At 43.4% G+C, this 11,436-nt stretch overlaps 1 protein-coding gene across 2 annotated transcripts in view; it reads left to right on the top strand.

Moving 5' to 3' along the window:
* Positions 1 to 340: 340 nt before the first annotated feature.
* SLC30A9 (solute carrier family 30 member 9) overlaps positions 341 to 11,436 on the top strand; it is a 111,253-nt gene continuing 100,157 nt past the window's right edge. The window contains exons 1-2 of one of the 2 annotated variants that reach the window (XM_040335024.1): positions 341 to 592; positions 9,640 to 9,810. In XM_040335024.1, the coding sequence (XP_040190958.1) occupies positions 493 to 592; positions 9,640 to 9,810 (271 nt within the window). In that variant the 5' untranslated portion in view covers positions 341 to 492. The remainder of the gene's footprint in view (positions 593 to 9,639; positions 9,811 to 11,436) is intronic. The other variant, XM_040335026.1, reaches the window with a different exon arrangement.

The raw sequence follows: 11,436 nt of genomic DNA, 5'->3' as shown, positions 1-11,436 counted from the left end.
TCTACTAACAACATGTGCTGACTAATCACATGACTTTCTGAATGAATACCGTACATCTATACAAACACACACTACATCTATATTCAGACAGTCATCTATGCTTCTGTTGGCTTTGTTAATAAAGCTGGGTGAAATGAAGCTGGGAAAAAGCATCTGACTGCTGAAGAACTTCCTGACTCTCTGATTGGTGGACGAGTGCAGCGGAATGTCACATGTCCAGCACGTCCACAAACATTGACGCCGCCGTCTACAAGAGATAGGGTAACACTCTGTATAGTAGTAATGTCCGTACTCTTCCATTACACTGTAAAGGGCGGAGTCATTTTTTTGTAGACCAATGACATGGAAAGCTGCGGCTAATCTCTGTGAAGATGTCTGCCGCACTGGAGACAAAGCTGTAAATTGTGTTTGTCCTCTAGTGTGCGGGGCTGCAGACAGGTACACAGACATCCGTATGAGCGGACTTATCAGCCGGCAGAGATCAGCGGACAGATGGCGGGGGTGTCTGCCCAGAGCCGGGGCTGGTCCTCACTCTGCAGGCTCTACCTCCGGCTTCATGCGGTCAGAGCGAGCCCCGGGACGGTCTGCCATGGTGAGTAGGTGATTGGTGGAGGAGGGAGAGGCCATACAACGTCTATTATTACTCCCAGGCTGCTGACATCACTAACTTCATTGCAGCCAACGGATCTACAGCACTGTAATAGCTAACCCAGTGTTCTGTGTTATTTAACCACTTCAGTACTGGGCACCTTCACCCCTTCCTGCCCAGGACAATTTTCAGTGCTGTCGCACTTTGAATGACAATTACGTGGTTATGTAACATTGTACCCAAACTAATGTTTTATCAGGGATAAGACCGACCAGAGCTTGCTTTTGGTGGTATTTAATCACCACTAGGGTTTTTATTTTTTGCTAAATAAATGAGAAAAGGCTGAAAATTTTGAAAAGCAACCCATAAAATGTTTTTCTGTTATACAATTTTGAAAGTTAGGTAATTTTTTTTTTCTCCTGCGCTGGCAATGAGGCACTGATTGGTGGCACTGATGAGGAGGCACTGATGAGGAGGCACTGATGAGGAGGCACTGATGAGGAGGCACTGATGAGGAGGCACTGATGAGGAGGCACTGATGAGGAGGCACTGATGAGGAGGCACTGATAAGTGGCACTGATGAGGAAGCACCAATGGGCGGCACTGTTTTTCAAAACACTGATGATCAGTGCCCTGATTATCAGTATAGATGTGCTCTGTCACACTTGCCAGTTACCGACTCTCTCCTTGAGCTTTGACAATGCATGAAGAAAGGAATGCCAATAAGCAGCAAGTGTGGTTGCATTGTGATCAGCTGTTATTGAACACGGCTGATCACATGGTAAAGGGCTGCTGTGATTGGGCCGTTTCCCCAATCTGTGTCTGAGGGACACAGCAATCCCATTGCATGCCACAGCAGGTGTGCGTCGTGGTTCTGGATGGATGTCAATGGACGCCCTCCTAAAACTGGACGATATCGCTGTAGCCATCTTTTTTGCTATAGTACGGTTGGGATGAGATTAATGTTTTCTGGTTCTTTTCCATAGACCACACAGGCTCTGCTTCATGCCTTTCTTCAGCTGGCCATACTCGTTGTACAATCTCTCTAGAGTTACCAAAACGATTTAATATGAGGACCTACCTAAACCATGCTTTCCAGTCAGGAAGACCTTTGCAGCACGTAGATGATGGTAGATCTAAAGGACAAGCAGATTATGTAGTGTATGGTGAGCTTTATAGTAGAACGTCAGTCTGTCTTCCTTCAGTAAGTCTGTAGTACAGGGGTCTACCTGATTGGATAGAGATGGATTGCATGGTGTAGGTAGGTCCTCCATATTAACATAGTTTTGGTAAAATTAAATGAAAACTAAAGCTAAAACTTTTTAATTTTTGATATAGTAAGGGAGGATTATAGCCTCTGTCCGTTTTATTTTTGTCATCTTGTCCCATAGGAGAGTTTTCCTGTTTTGGCTATGTGACAGGAAGTGACGGGATGCTGGGGTGTCATCAGAACTAGTGTCCCCATTGGACGTTTTTTCCCCTATATTCCTGTTCTGGGGACACCCCACAATTTGTGATTTTTCTTTTACTTTTGTGATAACAGTAAACAAGACTAGTAGAGTGAATCTCCCTAACAGGGGCACAGACAGCAGGAAAAACTGATGGGTGTCATAATCCCTCCTCACACTATCCAAAAATAAAAGTTTTGCCTTTAGTTGTAGTTTAAGTGAATGAAGATTGTTGTAGTTTAAGTGAATGAAGATTGTATGGTCAGATGGTAATGTGTATGATGACCATAACGCTCAGTCTGACCATACAATCTTTGTAAAGTCAACTTTAAATCCACTAAAACTATGTAATATCGATAGGGGGAAAAAAAGGGGGGTGATGAGCGCAAAAACAATACACTGAACAATCTAGAGAATGAGCTCAATATAGTGCCTATGTAATGATTAAAGTGATCAAAGTGCTGAGCTTAATGGCCAATAGCCAAATACATAAATGACAAAATGACTATAAAGTGCTGGTGCAATGAACAATCAGGGATCCTAGTGGATGATGCCTGGGGAGTCGAATGGAGTACATGAATGGACAGTTCATATAGTGATGTGGTTCATATGGCAGATAATAATCCAACTGATCTTCCTGGTAATGAGCTCACAGAGCGCTTACCTTAACCAAAAGGGGTTGTTGCCTAGAACGGTATGTGACTGGCCTCTCTGGATCGGCGTGGCGGCTGTGTGGACATCAGCTGAGCGTTGAGCTGGGCTTCACAAAGATGGTGGCTCCCAGACAACGGCGAGTCAGACCCAGAAATATGAATATTGGATCCAAAATAGTGAAGTACGTATAAAATGTATTTAAATATAAAAAATGTTTGCAGAGAAAAGAAAAACATAACATCCAGGGGGGCTGGTATAGCTTCAAACACGAACTCGGGGTGACGTTTGTCCCTCCCCGAGTTCGTGTTTGAAGCTATACCAGCCCCCCTGGATGTTATTATTTTTTGCTTTTCTCTGCAAACATTTTTTATATTTAAATACATTTTATACGTACTTCACTATTTTGGATCCAATATTCATTTTTCTGGGTCTGACTCGCCGTTGTCTGGGAGCCATCATCTTTGTGAAGCCCAGCTCAACGCTCAGCTGATGTCCACACAGCCCCCACGCCGATCCAGAGAGGCCAGTCACATACCGTTCTAGGCAACAACCCCTTTTGGTTAAGGTAAGCGCTCTGTGAGCTCATTACCAGGAGGATCAGTTGGATTATTATCTGCCATATGAACCACATCACTATATGAACTGTCCATTCATGTACTCCATTCGACTCCCCAGGCATCATCCACTAGGATCCCTGATTGTTCATTGCACCAACACTTTATAGTAATTTTGTCATTTATGTATTTATTTGGCTATTGGCCATTAAGCTCAGCACTTTGATCACTTTAATCATTACATAGGCACTATATTGAGCTCATTCTCTAGATTGTTCAGTGTATTGTTTTTGCGCTCATCACCCCCCTTTTTTCTTTCACATACACAGTGAGTTGTTTTCACCTAGATTGTAGCAGCATTTTCATTGTATACACATCCTCATTTCAGTCATTTAATTTCACTTTGACCAGCGCTGAAGATTTCCACATATTCAGATGTAATATCGATACCTTCCTCATCTATCCAATCAGACAGACCCTTGTGCTTCAGCTGAGTTTAGTGTCCCTTTAACCACTTTCTGCCCGGCCTATTGTAATAATACAGCCAGGCGGGTGCTTTCTTATTCCAGGTAGTTGTCCTATTGCATCTCCCCACTCTTGCCACTTGTTCGTACCCTTGGGGTCGCTCAGCAGCACGATCTGTGTTCTTTGTGTGCCTTGGCTCATCACAGATCAGGGTAAAGGGCCAATCACAGTGGCCCTTTACTATGTGATTGCTCTGTCCAATCACAACAAATCACAAAATGTAAACAATAGCCAGTACCTTGCTGTTATCGATCCTCACGCACAGCCAACGTGTGAGAGGAAGGAGAAAGGTCTGTACTGGGATCTGTGAGTTGAGCAATTTCACTGTGATTTCCTGTGATCTTTACTGTGACATCACACTGACACACACACACAGTCCCAACTGTCAGTGCCCTGATTACACCAAGTATACCAGTCACACCAGTGCAGCCGTCGGCAGTGCCCCGATCAGCTAGTCTACCCGTCGCACCAAAATGTGATGGGTAATCCGGAAATTAGATGTGTAATTTTATTCCCATAGAATGACTAACGGTGCTTCTTGGATGTCGGGCCTCTGTGTGGCCAAGATGTGTAAAAGTCTCTCGCATCTGGAATCGCCATACTCGGGAGGAGTAGCAGAATGTATGTCATTTTTGCTTTTGTTTTGAAGCAAGTGTAAACTAGCCCTTAAGGCCGGGTTCACACCTTTTTTCCAATTTTTGTTTTTTTTTGTCTTTAGTTTTCCAGAAACACACTGTAGTTCATTTAACATGGCTTCCTATGTATGTAGTTTAAAATTTGCATTTTATGGAAAGTGCCAGGGATTTTATTTTTTTCTGGTTTTTGGTTCCATAGACTTCACTGGATCAGAAACGTGTATTGAAAAACACAAAATGCACCTGGAATATGCAAACTGCAACCTGCATAGGTGTGAACCAGGCCTTAATAGTATTGAACAGTTTTCATTAAATTTTGAACCCTAAAAACTCCATCTGTGCCAATACTTTCCCCATGAACTCACCCCTCACTTATTACCTTTTTGTATCACCTGCCCCTCCCTATTTGATTGTAAGCTCTGAGGAGCAGAGCCCTCTTATATTATATTATATTGTGACTGTACAGTTTTTTTTTTTTTTTTTTAAATTCTGTAAAGTGCTGTGCAAACTGTTATAATAACAATGATATACTGTAATGATGATAATATCTTCTAATTGAGACAACCAGAATCATTTCTCTGGGATTGCTCTGTTTTGGGAGCATTGGGAGTGGTGCAGTTGTTGCATTTTCTATGCCTGACCTCTGAAACCGTTCATACTGAGAAGTAGGATGGCAACTCAGATCCTGATATTTGTGTAACACTTCCATTTTTAGAGCAGTGGTCTCCAAACTGCGGCCCAGGGGACAGATTTGGCACTCTGCTTGCTTTTATCTGGCCCTTGGGGCACTATTTCATTCACTGACACCAGTGGCACAATTCCTACCAATGACATCAACAATGGGGTACAATTCTTCCCAATGACACCAATAAAGGGGCACTATTCCTACCAATGATGGGGCAGTATTCCTATCAATGACACCAACAATGGCGTCCAATGAAACCAATGTGGGGGCACTTTTTACTTCAACTGGTCAACCCTGAAGAAATGGCAGCCCTCCAAGATATATACATTTTTCATTGAACGAACATCCCAAGTGTTTACAAACCGTTCAAATGGTAGACGCGTTTCACACAAAGATGTGCTTATTCATACTTCAACTGATGCTGGGACATTTTCTTGTCCTGCTGGCCACAGTCCAACCCTCCTAAAGTCTGGAGGACAGTAAACTGGCCCCTTGTTTAGAAAGTTTGGAGACCCCTGCTTTAGAGGGACCCATATGGCCATTTTTCAGCTTTCTTTGAAGTTGCATTGTAGTTGTATTACCAGTGTAGCTGTAAAAACGACTTCAACTTTCTAGCCTTTTTTATGCTAGGTTTACATATTGGCCTTTACCTGCAAAAACTAACTTGTACTGTCACAGCTGAGGAAATTAATGGGAAAAAAAGCTTTTTCTGATCTGACATTGCACCATATGCACAGATGATCCCTCCGTGGCTGGCATTTTCTCTGAATGCCTGTGTGGCATAGAGGTTTCTGGTCCCTCGTTCATCCTATAGTACTGGCACATGACATGCAGAGTGCTGGCTTTTCTAGAATTAACATTGTGTGTTCAGTTAATGCTTGTGATGCTTGCATGTGACACTGGAAAGTGTGTGTGAATATATATATATATATATATATATATATATATATATAAAAAATTGTGGTACAGTTTTATATCCTATAGTGTTCTATGCATTATACCTGTCGTGGTATAATGCATTCCTTCTAGCAGAAGCTGTAGAAAGCTAACAGACCTCCTATAAGCTTGTCTTGGCTTCCAATGCAGGAGGTCTGCCAGTAAACAGATTATCTGACCTTTAAAACCAGACATTGAGAATAACTTGTCTGTGCCTAAACCTCTTATAAAGCAGAAATGTTATATTTATTTATTTTTTGTGGGATTTAGGATCAGTAGCACCACATACCTCGAATGAAGTGTATCCCTCATAATGCTGTTTGCTTGTTGTGTAGAAATGTTCCCTGTAGCGATGACAGGGCCTCTTCTTAGCACTGTAGGAGTTAATTTTTTGGGCTCTGGCTGTGCAGTACATTGAGGGCTGATTCACACCACAATGATATGTTTCTGTATGCACTTTTTTATATTTATTCATATATAGTGTGTGTTTCGGGGCATTTTTGATGCTTTCCAGTGCCCTTTTTTTTTTTTTTCTCTCAATTGAGGACATGTGCATTTTGGTGGATTATTTTTGATGCCTTTTGCCCCATTCCAGATGCGTTCCATACAGAAAATATGCAACATGTTCTACTTTTGACTACACTGAAACGCACTGACTTGGTGTGAGCTAGGGCCATTGGAATCCATGTTGAACAGTCTGTGCGTTTTTGATGCAGAATACAAATGCACTGCATCTGGTGTGAACCAGCCCTTAAAGCAGATCTATAGGCAAAACGTTTTCTCAAATTTTGCATAACGTAAGGGAGGGTTATAGCCCTTGTCAGTTTATTTATTGCCAACTGTGTCCAATTGAGGGAGATTTCCCTTCACTTCCTGTCCCATAGCCAAACAGGAAGTGAGAGGCAAGCCCTGCAAATTAAAGTGATATTAAAGCTTTGAATTTTTTTACAGTAAAATAACATGTCATACCTGCTCTGTGCAGTGATATTGCACAGAGCACCCCCGATCCTCCACTTCTCAGGTGACCCACTGATGCTCCTGCCCCCCTACTGCTGAGTACCCCCAGAGCAAGCAGCTTGCTCTGGGGGCACCTAGACAGGCTCGCTCCCGAGCCATGGCTTTGCATGTCCATTTACACACACACACACACACACACACACAAATCTATCTATTGAATCTCTATCTCTCTCCTCACTGGCTGTGATGGCTGTCTCAGCCAATGAGGAGGGAGAGCCAAGGCTCTTGCACAGGAGAAAGTAAGGGCTCCGGTAAGTATTTGGGGGGGGGTTGCTGCACAGAAGCTTTTTTGCCTTCACGCATAGAATGTGTGACGGTATAAAACCTTGAGCATTTAGAACCATATTTAAGTGAATCCCTTGAGGACCCCCAGGTCACCAGAGCTAGTGTCCCCATTGGAAGATTTCCTCCCTATTACATTTCTGAGGACACCCAAAAATGTGGGATTTTCTTTTACTTTCAATGGTAAACAGGACCAATAGAGAGGAGGAATCTTCTTAACGGGGGCACAGACAGCAATAAAAACCTATTATGTGTTCTAATCTGATGCAAAACTTTTCTTTAACCACTTCCCGCCTGGCCTATAACATAATGACTGCTGGGTTGTGGTTCAGTTATCCTGACTAAGCGTCATATGACATCCAGCTTGATGGCAGCCTCCGCGGTCGTGGGGACACGCATCGCGGCGATTGGTGGTGCGGTGTGTCAGACTGACACACCGCTACACCGATCTCGGTAAAGAGCCTCTGATTGTTTATCAGCGCAGCGCCCCCCCCCCTTGAATGCCCACCAGGGAAGGCCACCACACTGGACCACCAGGCAGCTGCCAATCACTGCAGTTCAGCAGTGCCAGCTATGAGTGCCCATCAATGTCGCCTATCAATGCCCACCAGTGCTGCATATCGGTGTCATCCACCAGTGGCGCCTATCTGTGCTGCCTTATCAGTGGCCCATCAATTGAGGAAACTTGCTTATTTACAACATTTTATAACCGAAACAAATAAACTCTTTTTTTTATTTATTTTTTTTCTTCTAAATTTTCTGTTTTTTTTTTTTTTTTTTTTATGCTTTGGCAAAAAAAACTGCAGAGGTGATCAAATGCCACCAAAAGAAAGCTTTATTTGTGGGAACAAAATTAGAATTTAGTTTAGGTACAGTCAGTGTAGCATGACCGCGCAATTGTCATGTTATACAGCGACAATGCTGAAAATTTGGCTTGGGTGGGAAGTGCCTGGTATTGAAGTGGTTACGAAGGCCAGCCACCTGCCATTTTCTGTCCTCTCCTCTGTTCAGAAAAGGCCTTGTATTGTTTTTTTACAAAATACAACTTGTCCTGTGATTGGGGGAGAGGTGGATAAATGAACAGGATCCCCCTCCTCCACTCACAACTGGAGTTGTGGTTTACCCATTGCTTCCTAGTGGAGCTGGGCTTTAAAGGGGTTGTAAAGGTAAAACAAATGTTTTCCTAAATAGCTTCCTTTACCTTAGTGCAGTTCTCCTTCACTTACCTCATGCTTCCATTTTGCTTTTAAATGTCCCTATTTCTTCTGAGAAATCCTCACTTCTTGTTCTTCTGTCTGTAACTCCACACAGTAATGCAAGGCCTGAGGGGGTGGGCAGGAGAGTCAGGATGGCCACTAACACACAGCTCCTTTCTCTATCTGCAAAGTAGAGGGTGTCCTGACTTGCCTGCTCGCCCCTCCCCCCTCAAGAGGCTTTCTCCACACCAGGGAGAAAGCCTTGTATTACTGTGTGTAGTTACAGACAGAAGAACAGGAAGTGAGGATTTCTCAGAAGAAATAAGGACATTTTAAAAGCAAAATGGAAGGATGAGGTAAGTGAAGGAGGACTGCACTAAGGTAAAGGAAGTTATCTAGGGGATTTTGTTTTGTTTTTTACCTTTACAACCCCTTTAAGCATGGTTTCCCGTTGTGGGTCACCTTCAGTAAAATATTTCTTGATTTGGTAATATCTCGCCTGTACCCTTGTAATTGTGTTTTTTTTTTTTTTTTTTTTTTTTTCTTTTTGTATTTTTTTTAAATCCCTTCTGTACTGAATTTTGTTTTTAATTGGATGAATTGTTTGCTGCATAATAAAGTGGTTACCAAATATGTATTATAGAATCAGATGTACTCTTTTGGCCTGTGTGAAGTACCTCCTGGGGGGTACGTGCCTTTCCCGGTGACACTCCGGTATACCAGGCAGTTCCCTGTGTGCCACTTTTATTGGAATAAGAGGAGCTCCCAGCTGCCGGGAACCAGCCTGACCGCTCTGAGCAGGAGAATGTTGGCTCAGTCTTGTGTTATGTGAAAATTCACTGTGACTGTTGTACAATGGTTTTCCTAAGTGCCCGGAATAGGTCATGCGTGACATTTCATTGCTCAGGAAATACATTTTTATCAGGAAGTACCCTTATTGATTTCACATGACCACATTTCTAATCGGGTAAATTCCTTTTTATTTATTTTTTGGCAGGGACATTGTATTTTGGAAGAATCGTTTAGAAGTCTGCCTTGTTCTTATATGATGCTTCTAAAATCTAATACTACTGTAAAATACCTTAGCCTTGATACCCATGCTTTGTTTCTTGTTGCAGGGTGGCAGAACACTCTGAAGAGCAGAGGAGTCCTATGCTTAATGCCATCTAGCCGACTGCCAGTACAAGCACAGATCAGACTTTATACTTCTGATGATCAGAAGGAAACCAACAGACCAACAGAACCCGGTGCCTCAAGTTCCACAGATAAATCCACAGCAGGTACACCAGGTAATGCCCGTCTTTTTTAATGTTAACCAACTTCATGGATGAAATGAAAAATGGACACAAATTGCATCGGCTGCATGACAAAAGCAGATTGTTCATTCTTTCTTCTGCATTCACACCTAAACATTTCATTTACAGGCAGAAAGTTGTGCGTTTTTTTTCCACACTTTTTACTGCTTTTTTTGCACGGGTTAAAAGGTCACCAATGTAAAAAGCAAAAAACCGCATGTAATCGGCCCAAAAAGAAGCTCATGTACTTCTTTTTTTTTTTTTTTTTTAATTGAGCTTCAGGCATTTTGCTTTAGGCTACAAAACGCTCAGATGTTAACAAGGGCCATTTAAATGAATGGGATTTTGCTTGTTGTGGTTTTTTTTGGGCATTTTAGGAGCTGAAAACACTCAGGTGTGCATGCAGCGATCAGAGAATAATACCATACAAATGGGTTAATAACCAGTGTCACTTTGCTCATTTAGAGCAATGCCTCTTAGCCACTTATCACATATAAGCCAGTGTTGCTCAAATTGAATGGGGATTCCAGGTACAGGGGAGCATAGGACCGCCTATATATGATTGTCTTTTGGCCGGAGTGGCTAGTCTCCAGGCCTGTACACTCAGGTGAGGAGAGCAGTGATGCCATTCACTCGGGGTAGACTCTTGCAGTAGGGAGGGAGCATGGATTGACTAGTATACTTTTCTAGAGCGTTGAGCTATAAGGAGGCACTTTCTATTTTCCTTGGAATGAGCAGGTGACAGTGTCTCTTTAAAGTGGTACTAAACCAGTGGCGGCTGGTGCTCAAATTGTTTGGGGAGGCGCAAACGAAAAAAATAAAACAATTGCAGCCTCACTGGGCCCATCAATTATCACCACTGTGCCATGCCATCAAAACGCAACCGCTGTGCCATCAAAACGCAACCACTGTGCCATGCCATCAATTGTCACCACTGTGCCATCAATTGTCACCACTGTGCCATCAATTGTCACCACTGTGCCATCAATTGTCACCACTGTGCCATCAATTGTCACCACTGTGCCACCAGTTGTCACCACTGTGCCATGCCATCCATCCACCTCGGAGCTTTATATTATAACCTGCTGGGACTTGTAGTTCTCCATCATCTCCTGGGGCTCAGGTGCATGCAATCCACCATATTTGTTCAGTTTTTCTCACTCCTGGGACTTGTAGTCCCATAGATGGTGGATTGCATGCACCTGAGCCCCAGGAGATGATGGAGAACTACAAGTCCCAGCAGTCTAAATACAATAACAGGCTCCAAGGTGGATGGGTGGGGATCAGACAGTGCACCGCTGTCCGCTGATGACCTAATGGGGCGATAAATCAAATCCATTTTGAACTGAATTCTGTGGCTTGGCTGGCTTACCTTGGCAGCGCCAGCTCCGCTCCGCTCGGGCAGTGTGAACTTCAGAGAAAGTGGGGGGGAGGAGAGGAGACTTACACAATGACAGGACTCGGAGTGAACTAGGGGGGCCCCTCCCCTCCCCCCCCTAGTTCACTCCGAGTCCTGTCAGTGTGTAAGTTCAGTGACAAGCAGAAGCAGTAGCCCCCCTCCCCCCCCCCCCCAGTTCACTCCGAGCTCTGTCATCTAAGTTCAGTGACAACTGACAAGCA

This window comes from Rana temporaria, chromosome 1 (genome assembly GCF_905171775.1).
Source record: "Rana temporaria chromosome 1, aRanTem1.1, whole genome shotgun sequence".
NCBI lineage: Eukaryota > Metazoa > Chordata > Amphibia > Anura > Ranidae > Rana > Rana temporaria.
The sequence above is the reverse complement of the archived record's forward strand: the minus strand, read 5'-3'. Positions and strand labels throughout refer to the sequence as shown.